General features: G+C 35.2%; 2 protein-coding genes and 1 long non-coding RNA gene across 3 annotated transcripts; 2 read left to right on the plus strand and 1 right to left on the minus strand.

Annotated features, from left to right (window-relative positions):
- Positions 1-6,469: 6,469 nt before the first annotated feature.
- Positions 6,470-9,733, plus strand: LOC131015030 (glutamate receptor 2.1-like). The gene is made up of 4 exons (XM_057943224.1): positions 6,470-8,140; positions 8,222-8,534; positions 8,626-9,017; positions 9,110-9,733. Exons 1-4 carry the CDS (start codon positions 6,575-6,577, stop codon positions 9,596-9,598), a joined length of 2,760 nt encoding a protein of 919 aa, XP_057799207.1. The 5' UTR covers positions 6,470-6,574; the 3' UTR covers positions 9,599-9,733.
- Positions 9,734-12,332: 2,599 nt separating this feature from the next.
- LOC131015034 (uncharacterized) lies at positions 12,333-13,287 on the minus strand. The gene is made up of 2 exons (XR_009098442.1): positions 12,822-13,287; positions 12,333-12,740 (listed from the first exon to the last, which is right to left on the minus strand). It is a non-coding gene; the product is annotated as an uncharacterized LOC131015034 (long non-coding RNA).
- Positions 13,288-13,322: 35 nt separating this feature from the next.
- LOC131015033 (glutamate receptor 2.7-like) lies at positions 13,323-15,204 on the plus strand. The gene is made up of 4 exons (XM_057943227.1): positions 13,323-14,051; positions 14,139-14,346; positions 14,438-14,835; positions 14,918-15,204. The coding sequence occupies exons 1-4, from the start codon at positions 13,461-13,463 to the stop codon at positions 15,146-15,148; spliced, it is 1,428 nt and encodes a 475-aa protein (XP_057799210.1). The 5' UTR covers positions 13,323-13,460; the 3' UTR covers positions 15,149-15,204.
- The last annotated feature ends 1,518 nt before the right edge of the window (positions 15,205-16,722 follow it).

Consider the following 16,722-nt stretch of genomic DNA (forward strand, 5'->3'; position numbering starts at 1 on the left):
TACGGAATGTCCAAAAAAATTTCTTAAGTTCAGCCCCCTCCCAAATTAATTCCTGGCTCCGCCACTGAATCTATGAAAATGTTGTTCTTTATTATTACTATTATGCTTGTTTTTTAATAAAATAATGCCTTAAATATACGGAATGTCCAAAAAAAATTCTCGGGGACGAACCCCGTGTAAGTTCAGCCCCCTCCCAAATTAATTCTTGGCTCCGCCACTGCATATCTATCTATTATTAAATAGAATACATATTGAAGACCTCTCCTTCATTCTCTATCCTATGTGGCACTCCCACAAGTGAGTATTTTGATCATTCTCAATTCTATATTATATGGCATTTTTACTCATCCATCCCACATTGAAATTATCCTAAACTTCATCAATTCATAATCTATATAAAAGGCTCAATCTTCATGTAGACATTAGGCCATCTATTTTTTCCACATTGATATAATCATTGGAAAATATAGATAAAGAAATACTTATAATATGTATTTCAAATAAATAGTTTTTCACATATTTTTATAACTGCAATAGATTTTCACATTAAATTTATAATAAACTTCATAATTCAAAATATAAAAAATCGAAATTAAATTTCAATATTTGCAAACCTAAATAAAAGTATAGATGTTTCTGAAATAAATAGGTTCTTAAACTGAACTTGGTTAAAGTAAATAAAATGATCGTTAGATGTATTTTAAATAAATAAGTAATTTAATTTAATTTGGTCATATAAAATAAAGAAAATGATAGTAAGATATATATTAAATAAATAAGTTCTTCAATTTAATTTGGTCGTGTATATAAGTTGAAATAATCCTCATTTTCACATTAAACTCATAACCTAAATAAAAAGCTTAATTTTCATTCATATTTTAGCTTTCATCATTCTCACATTAATATTCAATTGAACTTAATCACTGAAGATCTAGATAAAGAAATACTTAAATTATGTTATTTCAAGCACATAGTTTTTCATATATATTTTTTTATAATTGCAATAGTTTTCCACATTCAATTGAATTTGGATATATAAAATAATAAAATGATACTTGAATATATTTTAAATAAATAGGTTATTCAATTTAATTTGGTCATACAGGTGTGGATTTATAAATTCAAAATGAGTTTAATCAATTGTATAATATCCAAATATGTACCTTAAATTTGATTTTTTATATTTTGTTAATTATCTATGTACTATATCAATTATCTACATACTGAGATGTCTCTACTATTCTTTATCCTATGTGGCACTCACACAATTTATATTTGTTTCACTCCCAATTCTACACCATATGACATTTATACATTTGTTTTCATCTATCCCACATTGGATTTATACTAAACTGAATCAATTCATAACCTAAATAAAAGGGTCAGCCTGCATGAATATATTAGCTCATCTATCTTTTCCACATTGATATTCTATAAAATTTAATTATGGGAAAACCTTGATAAAGAAATACTTATGATATGTATTTCAAATAAATAGTATTCCATATTTTTTTATAGTTGTAATAGTTTTTCATATTAGATTTATACTAAACTTCATAATTCGAGTCTAAGAAAATTATAATTAGATTTCATATTTGGAAACCTAAATAAAAGTATAGATATTCTCGAAATAAATAGATTATTCAAATGAATTTGATCGTATAAAAAAATAAAACTTAAATGTATTTTAAATAAATAAGTTATTCAATTTAATTTGGTCATATAAATAAAGAAAATGATACTAAGATATATACAAAATAAATAATTTCTTCAATTTAATTTTGATCAAATAAAATAATTTGACATAAACTTCACTCCCCCACTAATCTCATAAAGATATATCTAAATAAAAGGTATAATCTTCATTCTAAATAAAATGGGAGTGAAGAGTTATCTATCTATCTATTATTAAATAGAATACATATTGAAGACCTCTCCTTCATTCTCTATCCTATGTGGCACTCCCACAAGTGAGTATTTTGATCATTCTCAATTCTATATTATATGGCATTTTTACTCATCCATCCCACATTGAAATTATCCTAAACTTCATCAATTCATAATCTATATAAAAGGCTCAATCTTCATGTAGACATTAGGCCATCTATTTTTTCCACATTGATATTATATATAATCATTGGAAAATATAGATAAAGAAATACTTATAATATGTATTTCAAATAAATAGTTTTCCACATATTTTTATAACTGCAATAGATTTTCACATTAAATTTATAATAAACTTCATAATTCAAAATATAAAAAGTCGAAATTAAATTTCAATATTTGCAAACCTAAATAAAAGTATAGATGTTTCTGAAATAAATAGGTTCTTAAACTGAACTTGGTTAAAGTAAATAAAATGATCGTTAGATATATTTTAAATAAATAAGTAATTTAATTTAATTTGGTCATATAAAATAAAGAAAATGATAGTAAGATATATATTAAATAAATAAGTTCTTTAATTTAATTTGACCGTGTATATAATTTGAAATAATCCTCATTTTCACATTAAACTCATAACCTAAATAAAAAGCTTAATTTTCATTCATATTTTAGCTTTCATCATTCTCACATTAATATTCAATTGAACTTAATCACTGAAGATCTAGATAAAGAAATACTTAAATTATGTTATTTCAAGCACATAGTTTTTCATATATATTTTTTTATAATTGCAATAGTTTTCCACATTCAATTGAATTTGGATATATAAAATAATAAAATGATACTTGAATATATTTTAAATAAATAGGTTATTCAATTTAATTTGGTCATACAGGTGTGGATTTATAAATTCAAAATGAGTTTATTATTTCAAACCCCAAACGAAATGATGCTTGAAACTCAATTATTCTATTTTAAGCTCCAAATGAGATGATGCACATAACTCAGTTATGGTTTTTCAAGCTCCATACAAGATGATGTTTAGAAGTTAGTTATGATCTTAGAAGTTAGTTATGGTATTTTAAACTCCAAATGAGATGATGCACATAATCATGTTATGGTTTTTCAAGCTCCATACAAGATGATATTTAAAAGTTAGTTATGATCTTATAAGCTTCAGATTGTATAATCTCACAAGTCAGTCCTGGTCTTTCAAGCTCCTAATGAAAATAATGTTTAGAAGTAATTTATGATATTTAAAGTATCAAATAGTGATGTTCAAACGATTGACGCATAAAAGTCAGATATATTGTTTCAGGGTCGAGACGAGATAATCCTCAAAAGTTTGGCGTTCAAAAGTTAATTATTGTCTTTCGAGTTCTTGATGATCTTCTGGTCTTATAGAGTTGAGATGAGATGATGCTTTTATGGTATATGAGATCTTAAATTAATTTTTATCCGTCAATATAAAAAAATTAGACAAAATTTATATTAAAAAGTATTTTTATTATTCTAGCAAAAAATAAACATTTAATTGACGAATATAATTGAAATTAATATAAATAATTTAAATCAAAATTTAAAGTCCCGTCGAATTTCGACGGGTTATACACTAGTATGTATATATATTTATGCAACTCTCCCTGCAAATTCCTCACATTCGCACCTAGATGCAAGGAGAGAGAGGATCACACGTAACAGAATCGAGAATTGACTCGTAACTAAATTATTATTATTAGTATTATTTTTTTGCATTCGTTTAGGCATTTCAACAAACATGTTATATATAGGCATCCATATCATACAACAATCGCGCAGGTATCCACACTACAATCAGCACATATTTACGTAAGTAATTAAATTGTCATATAATCTTCTTCATATAAGTTAACTCATTCAAATATTTGTCACATCACTTTACATTAATTATGTATAGAGTATTTGGATCTAAAAAAAGAAGAAAATTGAACATACTAAAATGAGATTGTAGTGTGAAATCCTACTAGTACGACTAATTAAAATAGTCTATTCAATTGCATGGAAATTTAGGGCAGGTGCGTTTTTTTTTTTTTTTTTTGGACGAATTTAGAGCAGATTCCTTTTCTCTTAGAAGAATTCTTGTGAAGATTTTGATTTCCCTTTATTGAAGTGTCCCACATTGGATTAAAGATAGTGACATGAGCCACTTTATATGGTGAGTCAACTCTCTCCCTTATAAGGCCTTTTAAGGGAGGAGTGAGCCCAATATCCATTTCTAACAGGGTATCAGAGCCAACCCAATCGAATGATGGGCCCCCCAATATCGTTGTCAACAGATGGCGTTTGGGATAGTCCACGCTGCGCGTGTGGGGGTGTATTGGCGTTTGGGATAGTCCGCGTTGCGCGTGTGGGGGGTGTATTGAAGTGTCCCACATTGGATTAGAGATAGTGGCATGAGCCACTTTATATGGTGAGGCAACCATCTCCCTTATAAGGCCTTTTAAACCAATCGAATGATGGGCCCCCCAATATCGTTGTCAACAGATGGCGTTTGGGATAGTCCACGCTGCGCGTGTGGGGGTGTATTGGCGTTTGGAATAGTCCACGCTGCGCGTGTGGGGGGTGTATTGAAGTGTCCCACATTGGATTAGAAATAGTGGCATGAGTCATTTATATGGTGAGGCAACCATCTCCCTTATAAGGCCTTTTAAACCAATCGAATGATGGGCCCCCCAATATCGTTGTCAACAGATGGCGTTTGGGATAGTCCACGCTGCGCGTGTGGGGGTGTATTGGCGTTTGGAATAGTCCACGTTGCGCGTGTGGGGGGTGTATTGAAGTGTCCCACATTGGATTAGAGATAGTGGCATGAGCCACTTTATATGGTGAGGCAACCATCTCCCTTATAAGGCCTTTTAAGTGAGGAATGAGCTCAATATCCATTTCTAACACCCTTTTAAATGTCATTCAATGCCCGCCAAGCGCCAGTGTTTTTGCAAGAATTTTTTTTTTATATATTAAAACAAACAGCACTCCCTCCGTCCACGAAATAAACTTTCATTTGATGATCGGCATGAAAACTAAGAAAGCTGATAAATGTGTTATGACTTATGAGTGAAATATAAGGATAGTTGACAAAAATTATAAAGGTATTGTGGAGTGGACCCATAAGCAGTGACGGATCTAAGATTTTTAAATTGGGGGTGCAAAAAATAATCTTATACACACTGGTGGAGCTAAGATTTTTTTTTTTTAGGCCTTCAATACATTTTAGACATTTTTTTTACTAAAATACAAATATAATAGTAATAACTCTGCATTCCAAATGCAAAATGTGTATTTGCAATTTTTTAATTTGTTTAATTAAGAATTGAGGTAATTGATTGATTAAATGATATGGGCTTGATCAAAAGAATGAAAAAGAAAGAGATGATGAGCTCTCTTTTTAGTTGGGTCAATGGAATTTAGGATTTTAAAAACTGAATTTCTCTTTTATTTTGGATTAAAACTTTTAATTGGGGGTGCAAAAACTAAATCTAAAATAATTTATATATGAATATTAATACTACTGAAAAATAATTTTTTTCGGGATGCAGCTGCACCCCCCATGTTCCTAGCTGCATTCGCCACTGCCCATAAGTGGTAAATAGTAATAAATATAGAATATAAAAATGATAAAAGTGTTGTGGATGGGCCCATGAGTGATAAATGATAGTAAATATAAAATATAAAATATAAAAATGATAAAGGAGGATATAATTGTCCAAAAAAATAGAATAAGAGTTTATTTGGTGGATAGAAGTTTAAGGGCAAATGAGAGTTTATTTTGTGGACGGAGGGAGTATGTTTCTTCTCCTATTTTAATTGTTGAATTGCTTTCTTTATAGATTTTTTTTTCCTCATCACAATTAGTGGAAAGGTCAACTAAGATTTAAACATATACATACATGAAATCTAACTAATAGAATACTCCCATCGTCCCTGAAATAAGTTCTTCTTTGGGAACGGCACAGGTTTTAAGAAAAAGTGGTAAAGTATATTAATAGTGAAGAAAAATGTGTTATAATTAGTATTGGGAGTTATGAAGATGTGAAAAAGTGTTATAATTAGTATTGAGAGTGGTGAAAAAGTAAAAAATAATAAATAAAGTATTATAAATGGCGGGGTAGTTGTCCAAAAAATAAAAACAAAAAAAAAAGGAATTTATTTGGGGGACGTCCCAAAAAGGGAAAAGAGGAATTTATTTCAGGGACGAAGGGAATATGAAATAAAATACACTTTTGACTTTTGAGAAGAACGTCTCCACATAATTTCAATTGCAATCCTACTAGAATTTCCAAGTAATTTTCATTTGAACATAACACTTTTTCACTCAAAATCAGGCCATATTAAAAATTTGTTCATTTCTTACTCCAAAAAGCACATGACACAACAATAAAAAATGAAAAAAATCAACCAAAGCTCTTATAAAAAAACCATATATATATAGTGAGGTACTTGTCTTGAAAGAACCAAATTAAGTGACAAAGAAATGAGTAGAGAAACTCAGCAAGTAGGAATACTATAACTCCAAATGCTGTCAAATACAAATCGCATCTAAAATAATCCATTGACTTCACATTAGTAAACTCCAATTATAGTCTCATCTTTCACGCATTCCCTCTTATATATCTCAACTCTTGCTCCCTTCAAAACACATGTACAGATGGAGAAGACAATCCATCCCATTTTGCTCTACTTGTTTCTCTCAAACCTTCTCTGCTCAAAAATGGCATCTGCACAAACCATCCCCATAAGAGTTGGAGTAGTTCTTGAAATGAATAATTATGGAGAGATGACCTTCAACTGCTTATCAATGGCCCTCTCCGACTTCTACTCCTCCCACCAACACTACAAGACCAGGCTCCTCCTCACCTCCCGCCACTCCAAAGGCGACGTCGTCGGCGCCGCCGCTGCAGCCTTAGATCTACTAAGGAACGTGGAAGTGCAAGCCGTGATAGGCCCGACTTTCTCCATGCAGGCGAGCTTCCTCATCTCCCTCGGCGACACGGCTCACGTCCCCGTCGTCTCGTTCTCCGCCACGAGCCCTTCCCTCTCCTCCATCCGAAGCCCCTACTTCGTCCGCGCCACCCTCAGCGACGCCTCGCAGGTGGACGCCATAGGCGCCCTCGTGGCGGCCTTCGGGTGGCGCGAGGTCGTCCCCGTCTACGAGGAGGACGACTTCGGCGAGGGCATCATGCCTTACCTCAGCGACGCCCTCGTCCGGGCCAACGCCCGGATACCTTACCGGAGCGTGGTCCCGCCTCTCGCCTCCGACGTCCAGATCGAGGCCGAGCTCTACAAGCTCATGACTATGCAGACCCGAGTCTTCGTCGTCCACATGATGAGCTCCCTCGCGTCGCGCCTCTTCACCGTTGCCAGGCGGATCGGGCTCATGAGCCCGGACTCCGTCTGGATCGTCACCAACGGGGTCACTAACGAGCTCGGCTCGTTGGACCCCGCTGTGTTCGAGTCCATGCTCGGAGTTGTTGGAGTCCGGCACTATGTCCCGAGGAGTAAAGAGCTCGAAAGCTTCGAAGCTCGGTATAGGAAACAAGTTGTTGTAGGAGAAGAGTTGAGCATTTTCGGGCTGTGGGCTTATGATGCAGCCACTGCTCTAGCCATTGCAGCGGAGAAGGCGGGCCTCAGAGGCCTCAGGTATCGAAACACGACGGTGTCGACGAACTCCACTGATCTTCAAGGATTCGGGGTGTCTGACGAAGGGCCGAGCCTCGTCAAAGCCCTGTCCGGCACCACATTCAAAGGGCTTGCGGGGAACTTCCGGCTAGTCAAGGGGGAGCTCGAGGCGCCGCCTCTTGAGATCGTCAACTTCGTTGGTGATGGAGTCCGGAGCATCGGATACTGGACGAAGGAGAATGGGATCGTGGGAGATCTCAGCTCGAGAAATGACAACAGCACCTCATCCAAATCCAAGCTTGCATCGATCATCTGGCCGGGCGAGGCGTCGGCCTCGCCCAGAGGGTGGGTGGTCCCTACAAATGGGAAGAAACTGAGAGTGGGAGTGCCTGTGAAAGCAGGCTTCACTGAGTTTGTGAGTGTGACATGGAATCCTAACAACTCTACAAGAGTGGAAGGGTATTGCATAGATGTGTTTGATGCAGTCATGGCGGCACTACCTTATGGTGTTCCCTATGAATACATCCCATTTGCACATCCCAACCACACCATGGCTGGGAATTACAATGACTTGACCTATCAAGTATACCTAGGAGTAAGCTAATCATCTTCTCCAACATATTTTCATCAATCTTTTAAAGCTGATCATAAAATTATACATCAATTCCTTGTGCAGAAATATGATATAGTTGCCGGAGACGTGACGATTGTGGCGAATAGGTCGCAGTACGTGGACTTCACCCTGCCCTACACAGAGTCCGGTGTGGCGATGATCGTGCCAATGAGAGATGACAAGAGCAGGAATGCATGGGTGTTCTTGAAGCCTCTCACGTGGGAGCTCTGGGTGACAAGCTTCTGCTCGTTCGTGTTCATCGGATTCTTGATCTGGATCCTCGAACACAGGATAAACCCGGACTTCAGGGGGCCGTTCTGGTACCAACTTGGCATGATATTCTGGTTCGCCTTCTCAACCATGGTCTTTGCTCATAGTAAGCCTACTTCATCTCAAATCGAGCCAGTTCTGCTCATGTACACGATAATAGTTATCTAACTAAATTAAGGAATCCACGTTCTTGGCAGAGGAGAGGGTGGTGAGCAACTTGTCGAGGCTGGTGCTGATCATATGGTTCCTGATGGTCCTCATCCTGACGCAGAGCTACACCGCGAGCCTGGCGTCCATGCTGACGGTTCAGAAGCTGCAGCCGACGGTGACGGACGTGAATCTCCTGATCAGGAACAAGGAGAACGTGGGATACATGCAGGGCTCCTTCGTGTATGGACTCCTCAAGGGGATGAACTTCGAAGAGTCGCGTCTCGTGGAGTACGACTCGCCGGAGAAACTCGACGAGCTTCTCTCCGGCGGCCGCATCGCCGCTGCGTTCCATGAAATCCCATACATAAAGCTCTTCTTAGGCAAATACTGCTCCAAATACACCACCATCAGCATAAACAAGGCTAACGGCTTCGGCATCGTATGTTTTTAACCTTAAAATTAATCAAATCCTTGCTCTAGTATGGTATAAAATGTGATTAATTAATTAATCTTTGTTATTAACGCACGTAGGTGTTTCCGATCGGTTCTCCACTAGTGACGGACGTTTCGCGCGCGATTTTGAACGTGACGGAGGGGCAGAAGGTGGCGGCGATCGAGAGGAAATGGCTGCTGCAGGGAGATGTGAAGAAATGTTTGGAATCTTCGAAAGAGTTGGCGCCGCACAAGAATCTCGGCCTCGCGAGCTTCTGGGGGCTGTTCCTGATCGTGGGGGTGGCTGGGATGACGGCGTTGATGATTTACGTGGTGAGATTTTTGCGTGAGAATTGGAGTGAATGTGAAGGCGATGACACGGTGTGGCGCAGGATAGTGGAAATGTTGCACAAGTTCGATAACAAAGACATGACTTCTCATACGTTCAAGAGAGATGCGTATGGAGGCGATTGTGATGGACAGAGTCCTTCGCATTTCTCGCTGCCGTCTCCTCGGACCGACGGGCCCCCGAGCCCCGTCGCCTCCAGCCCGGGGCAGTGGAGCCCCGTCGTCGATCGCCGCCGATGAGCTTAATTGATTAATCTTATAAGCTTTGATTAATTGTCTCAAAGGAAATGTAGATGGTTGATGTATAACTTGTAACTTGTATATATGATGCTATTCTTTAGAAGTTAGGATCTCACTCGTGTTCCATTTTCAATTCGTGCGTGAGTTGTGCTCCCCAAGTGTATAGACTATATTCTTTAGAAGTTAGGATCTCACTCTTCATCACGTAAGTTACTATTCTTTATTATGTAAATTTAATAATTTAGAATTATAATACAAAGGATTACTTAATAGTATATTTTTTTCGTTCCTAATTTTTATTCTTTTGTATAGCTTAATTATTGCGTTTTATGATCGGGAAATTTGTAAAAAAAATTGACGATACCACGGTGGACTCGAACTCTGGACCTCAAACCTTGAATTCTAGACATTGCTACAGTAACAAGGAGATGCGTACACAAGTATAAACAAGTAATATTGAAGAAATTCTAATTTTAAAGGATGTTTTTTTTAGGATTAACCTATATAAATAAAAATAATAATATAAGCTAATTTACTACTGTGAATTGGAATTTCGAAATTCTTGAAAATTTCTATCATTTGAATTATTTTACTCAACTCATATATAAAGAAAAGATTGAAATTGAATATATCATATTAATAAAAATATTCAATTATACTCCCTCCGTCCACCAATTCAAGGCCTACTTGCCTTTTTGGTCCGTCCACAAAAACAAGACCTACCTAATTTTGGTAAGTTTTTATTCATTATTTAATCAAAAAAGTCAAAGCTTATTTACAAAAAAGTGGGACCCTTTCTCCACTCAACTAATAAAAATACATTTTTCCTTAAAAAGTGGGACCCTTTCTCCACTCAACTAATAAAAATACACTTTTTTCTTAAAACCCGTGTTTTTTCATATGGGCCTTTAATTGGTGGACGGAGGGAGTATATTTTAACAATGTATAAAAGTAAATTGCTCCAAATAATATATATTGTCTCCATTTTCTTTGTTGGTTGCTCGCGTTACTAGGTTTTCTTCTGGCCGTACTTAGTGAGATGAGATCCAGTGTCCCACAGTTTTATGTGCGCCACTATGTCTCACGCTTATATCTATCATTTTAAAAATATTTTTTATAAAAATAAAATTTATTATAATACTATGAATTATATTGAAGTTTTATTTCAAAAAATTAATTTTTTTTAAAAGTATATACCATGACTTTGAATTTATCAACCTATTATTAGTTAATAAAAGTGAAATTAAATGATAAAAAATAATTATATACCATAGATTGATGGAATAAACCCTAGTTAATAATCACAAAATTAAACTAAAGCATATAAAGTTGAAATTGAAAAAAATATACATAAAAAATTAAATAAAATTGAAAGTGGGACACGAAGTGGGACATAAAGTGTGGTACACTGAATCTCATTCCGTAGTGAAGCTAGTGCTATTTAAGGGGGTTCAAAATTTGTTTTAAAAACGGCATAAGTAACGTAGACAGTTGGAAATTTCCAACAAGTTGACGAATTAATTTATAATTTTGAAATAATTACATCAGAATTTATTGAATTGTTTGAATGAGTCGGTATCTTCAAATTTCAAATTTGCTGATGCGTGAAAACAACATAACTAATACAGAGACAAGGAAGGATAAGCAATAAAATATTTCATAGTATTTTTTGTGGTCATATAATTTAAAACCAAGCAAAATCCCGTTGTCGCCTGGGCATTGACTTTCTTAACGTGTTGCAAAAATTCATACGAATCCAGTACTTAATTAAGAAAAGAAAATGTTTGAAATTCTACAATATAAAGACTTGATATATTACTACACTGTAGTTAGAAAGAAGAAAAAAACCATGAGATTCTATTTGGAAACACTAAAAAGTGGTTTGAAATATTCTTCTTTTTCTTATATCTGTAGTCATGATAAGGTCTAAATCTATATAATATATAAAAGAGGAGTTTTTTCCTCTTTTTTTCTCTCTCTTCTTCCACCAATTTTTCAATTATTTTTTCTCTCTTCCTATCAATTTTTTCACTTCTCATTTTTTTCCTTCTAAATATCGTCATATTTGATTAATGAAAAAAATATTCAATATGCATCTTAAATTTAAGTTCGTGAAAAGATCTTTAATATGATATAAAAAAATCATCAAAATAAATAAATTATGAATTTTTTTAATATGTTATTTTCTCTCTCCATTATTTTTTACAACTTTCTTTTTCTATGTTTGTATATGAAATAATTATTTATTAAAATCTATTTTGCATTTATTCATATTTTGATTATATTTAATATTTATATTTATTTATTTAAATTTATTAATTAATTTCGATATTCGTAATGGAAGTACTAGTTCTAATTAATTCAAGGTCTTGGTCATTCAAAAATACTTCAATTTATTTTAACACATCGATTAACATCATCTTGCACTTGCTCGGTCTTAATTATAGGCAGAAATTCATGATCAGAAAGTGCAATAGACCTATTGACTCATGCAACTGTATCCACTTATTAATTTATTTATATCTTGAAATTATTGTTTAGGTCCATATATAATGATTGGCCGGTGTATTATATGCATAATTGTTGGTTTACTTATTCCTTTCCAATTAACCATTTAAATAATAATTCAAACGCTCTCAGGGTTAAAAATTAAATTAAAGCATATAAAATTGAAATTGAAAAAAAATATATATAAAAAATTAAACAAAATTGAAAGTGGGACATAAAATGTGGTATTTCGGAATTTAGGCTTATTAATATCTAAGATTGTACGACTTCAAAAAAATAAAAAATAAAATAAAATAAAAATGTACATCCCAACACGTTTTCTATTTTTGCCGTGTATAGAGTAACTACATACTATCGACTTTATTGTATAAATATTTTGAGATGTTTTCTATTCTGAAACTCATTTTATTAACCCCCAAAACATTTGATGATCCAGTGATCCTATCATATATGACCAACTCCAAAATATCTGTGTTGAAGTCACTTTACTTGGCAACTGTTGAGGTCATTTGTGTTGATGGGGTTCTTGATTTGGATTCTTTCTGCATCATCTTCTCTACCTTTTCCCTTTTCTGCAGAACCAAATGTGATCTTTTTCCCTAAAAATGTGAATTTTTTTCAGACAATTTAGATCCTGCAGCAAATAAACCACCCTCAACACATATTACAGATACAGAGCAAATTCCAACACTTATAACTCCAATTATAGTCTCACCTTTCAGGCATTAGTAATATCTCACTGTTGGGTCCCACACCAACTTCATACATTTGCTGGGAAATTAGACACAACTAATTCCGGCCTGGATCTAGTATGACGCAATATTTTAGATATCGACCGATACGAATCGAAGAAAAAATGACACCGATATTTTTAACGTGGTTCGGCCAAACTGCCTACGTCCACGGACCCACACCAATATATTAGAGAATCTCAAAAGAAGGAGTACAACAAAAATACCACACTGTATTTTGTATCTGCCTACGCAGAAGCTATCTCTCAACTCACTTTTATCACTCGTGTATAACTTCCACACTGAAGTTTTTTCTCACAAGATTTTTCTCTCTCTCTAGCAAAATTTTCCTTCTGCTTGGTGGTGTTGGTGGTTATGGGGTGATTTGCAGGCTGCTATGAAGCCCTCAATTTATAGGCAGAGATCAAGAGGCAAAACTTGAAAAACAATTTACAGCAAAAGTGGAAATTTTGCTGCCATTTTTGAGCAAAATGAAATTGGTTGGTGGCTGCCATTTTTGACTAACAACATTCCCCCTATATATATACACTTAAAATTGCTGAAATTAATTTTCCATATATCTCAACTTTGATAGCTAGAAATCTAACCAGCAAAAGACATAGATGGAGAAGAGAATCCATCCCATTTTGCTTTACTTGTTGTTATCAAACATATTGAGCTCAGCATCGCAGACTCTCCCCATAAGAGTTGACATGACTCTCCCCATAAGAGTTGACATGGTTGAATATTCATATATGACCTTCAACCGCTTATCAATGGCGCTTTCAGACTTGAATTCTCACACATCCATGTCGATGAACTCTAGTGAGGGATTCAGGGCCTGGGATGAAGCCTTGTCAATCACCACACTCAAAGGCCTTGCTCTTAGCTTCTGCGTTGTTCATGGAGTTTGGGGCCTAGGATACTGGAAGGAAGAGAATGAGATTGTCAAATCCAAGCTTGCATCGATCATCTGGCCGGGCGAGGCGTCGGCCTCGCCCAGAGGCTGGGTGGTCCCTACAAATGGGAAGAAACTGAGAGTGGGAGTGCCTGTGAAAGCAGGCTTCACTGAGTTTGTGAGTGTGACATGGAATCCTAACAACTCTGTAAGAGTGGAAGGGTATTGCATAGATGTGTTTGATGCAGTCATGGCAGCACTGCCTTATGGTGTGCCCTATGAATCCATTGAATTGACCTATGCAGTAGACCTAGGAGTAAGCTAGCTAGCATCTCAATCATCTTCTCCAACATCTTTTTCATCAATCTTCTAGAGCTGATCATAATATATCAACCTTGTGCAGGAGATTGATACAGCTGCTGCAGACACGATTGTGGATTTCACCCTGCAGCCCTACACAGGGCAGCGGGTGATAAGCATCTGCTCATTTTTCTTCATCGTATTCTTTATTTGGATCCTCGAACACCTGATAAACCAAAACTTGAAGGGATTCTGGTACCAAGTTGGCATGACATTCTGGTGCGCCTTCTCAACCGTGGTCTTTGCTCATAGTAAGAGCCTTGCTAGCATCCTCTCTCATTTTTTTTCCTTTCACTATTATATTTGCACGGTGATACTTTCTTAATTAAAATATTTTGGCAGAAGAGAGGCCGGTACGCCACCTATCGAGGCTGCTGCTGATCATATGGTTCCTGGCGGTCCTCATCCTGACACAGAGCTACGCTGCAAGCCTGGCGTCCATGCTAACCGTTCAGAAGCTGCAGCCGACTGCGACGGACGTCGAGCTTCTGATCAGGAACAGGGAGATCTACATAGGATACATGCAGGGATCCTTCGTGTTTGGACTCCTCAAGGGGATGCATTTCGACGAGTCGCGTCTCGTGGAGTACGACTCGCCGGAGAAACTCGATGAGCTTCTCTCCGATGGCAGCATTGCTGCTGCGTTTCATGAAACCCCGAACGTGAAGCTCTTCTTAGGCAAATACTGCTCCAAATACACCACCATCGGACCCATAAACAAGGCTGCCGGTTTCGGCATCGTATGTTGAAATCAAATCCGATATATCCTTAATTGGTTTCTGTTTTGTTTGTAGCTATATTGATTCGATTGTAACCTTGCAGGTCTTCGTGATCGGCTCCGATCTGGTAACGGACGTTTCGTGCGAGGTTTTGGACATGACGGAGGGGCAGAAGATGGCGGAGATCGAGAGGAAATGGTTGGGAGATGTTATGAACAAATGTTTGGAATATTCAAATATTAACAATCTTGGCCCTGCGAGCTTCTGGTTATCGGGCCTGTTCCTGATCGTAGGGATGACGGCGTTCATAATTTATGCGGTTAGATGTGAATAAAAGTGGCAGTTTGTTATAGTTATTTATCTAAGTAAAATAGTACTACCTCCCTCCCATTTTTAGCAGATGGGATGCTCTGTCTGAGCATGTAATTAACACTCTTAATTTTTTTATTTTATAATTATTTTTTATAAAAATAATTTTTTTTATTATATTATGAAGTCTAATTAATATTTATCACTAAAAATTAGAATTTAAAAAATTATCTATCCTAACTTTGAATTAATGAACCCAAATAATCTATTATTAATTCAAATAAATATAAAAAATAATTATAAATCCTAATTGGATGAGTGAACCCTTGTTAATTATTTTTATATTATATTAAAGCATAATAAATTAAAATTGAGTAACAAATAATTAAAAATTATATAAAAAAAATTAAGAGTGGTACATACTAAATATCAAAATATGGGACGATCAGAAAAAGAAAGATGAATACTAAAAGTTGTGACGAGGGGAGTAGTAAATTAATTTAAATTATTTTTATCTATCATCCCGAATGATATATATAATATATTGTCCGATTTGTCTCAATGGTCATTGTTGGTTGGTCGCGCTACTAGGTTTACTTCTGGCCAAAGTTAAGATGATGCTATTTTAGGGTTCAAAGTTTATTTTCAAAACTTTTACCTAATTCTCTTTTTTTCAAACCCACGTAACGAAGAAGACAGATGGAAATAACAAATTATTAGTAATTTATAATTTTGAAAGCTTATAAAGTCAAAGGAAATAATTATAAAGTATAAATACTTAATTACATTAGAATACATTGAATTGTTTGAATGAGTCGGGTATCTTCAAAGTTCAAATTTGCTGACGCGTGAAAACAGCATAACTAATGCCGAGATAAATAAGGATAAGCAACAAAATAAGTCAAAGTATATTTTGTGGTCATATACCAAGCAAATTCGCTTGGGCATTGACTTTGTCAACGTGTTGCAAATGTTCATATGAATCCAATATATTTAATTAAGAAAAGAAAATGTTTGAAATTCTACAATATAAAGTAAAGGCTTTAGATATTACTATACTGTATTTAGAAAGAAGAAAAGGAACCATGAGATTCTAATTGGAAACACGAAAAAGTGGTTTGAAATATTCTTCTTTCTCTTATATATATCGGTAGTCATGATATGGTCTTAAATTCTAATTAATTCAAGGTCTTGGTCATTAAAAATACTTCAATTTATTTAATATACTCGATATCAACACGTCGATTAACATCATCTTGCACTTGCTCGGTCTTATAAGGCAGAAACTCTTGATTAGAAATTGCAATAGACCTATTGACTCATGCAACTGTATCCACTTATTAATATATTTATATCTTAAAATTATTGTTTAGGTCCAATATATAATGATTGGCCAGTGGATTATGCATAATTGTTGGTTTACTTACTTCCTCTACAATTAACCATTTAAATAATAATTCAAACGCTCTCAGGGTTATTTAACTGACCTGCGCAATTTAGGCTTATTAATACTCCCTCCGTCTCGCTTCAAATGACCCTAAATTTTTCGACACGAAGATTAAGGAATGTGTGATAAAGATGTAAAGTGGTGGTGAGACC

Source organism: Salvia miltiorrhiza, chromosome 3 (assembly GCF_028751815.1).
Source record: "Salvia miltiorrhiza cultivar Shanhuang (shh) chromosome 3, IMPLAD_Smil_shh, whole genome shotgun sequence".
In the NCBI taxonomy this organism is placed as follows: domain Eukaryota; kingdom Viridiplantae; phylum Streptophyta; class Magnoliopsida; order Lamiales; family Lamiaceae; genus Salvia; species Salvia miltiorrhiza.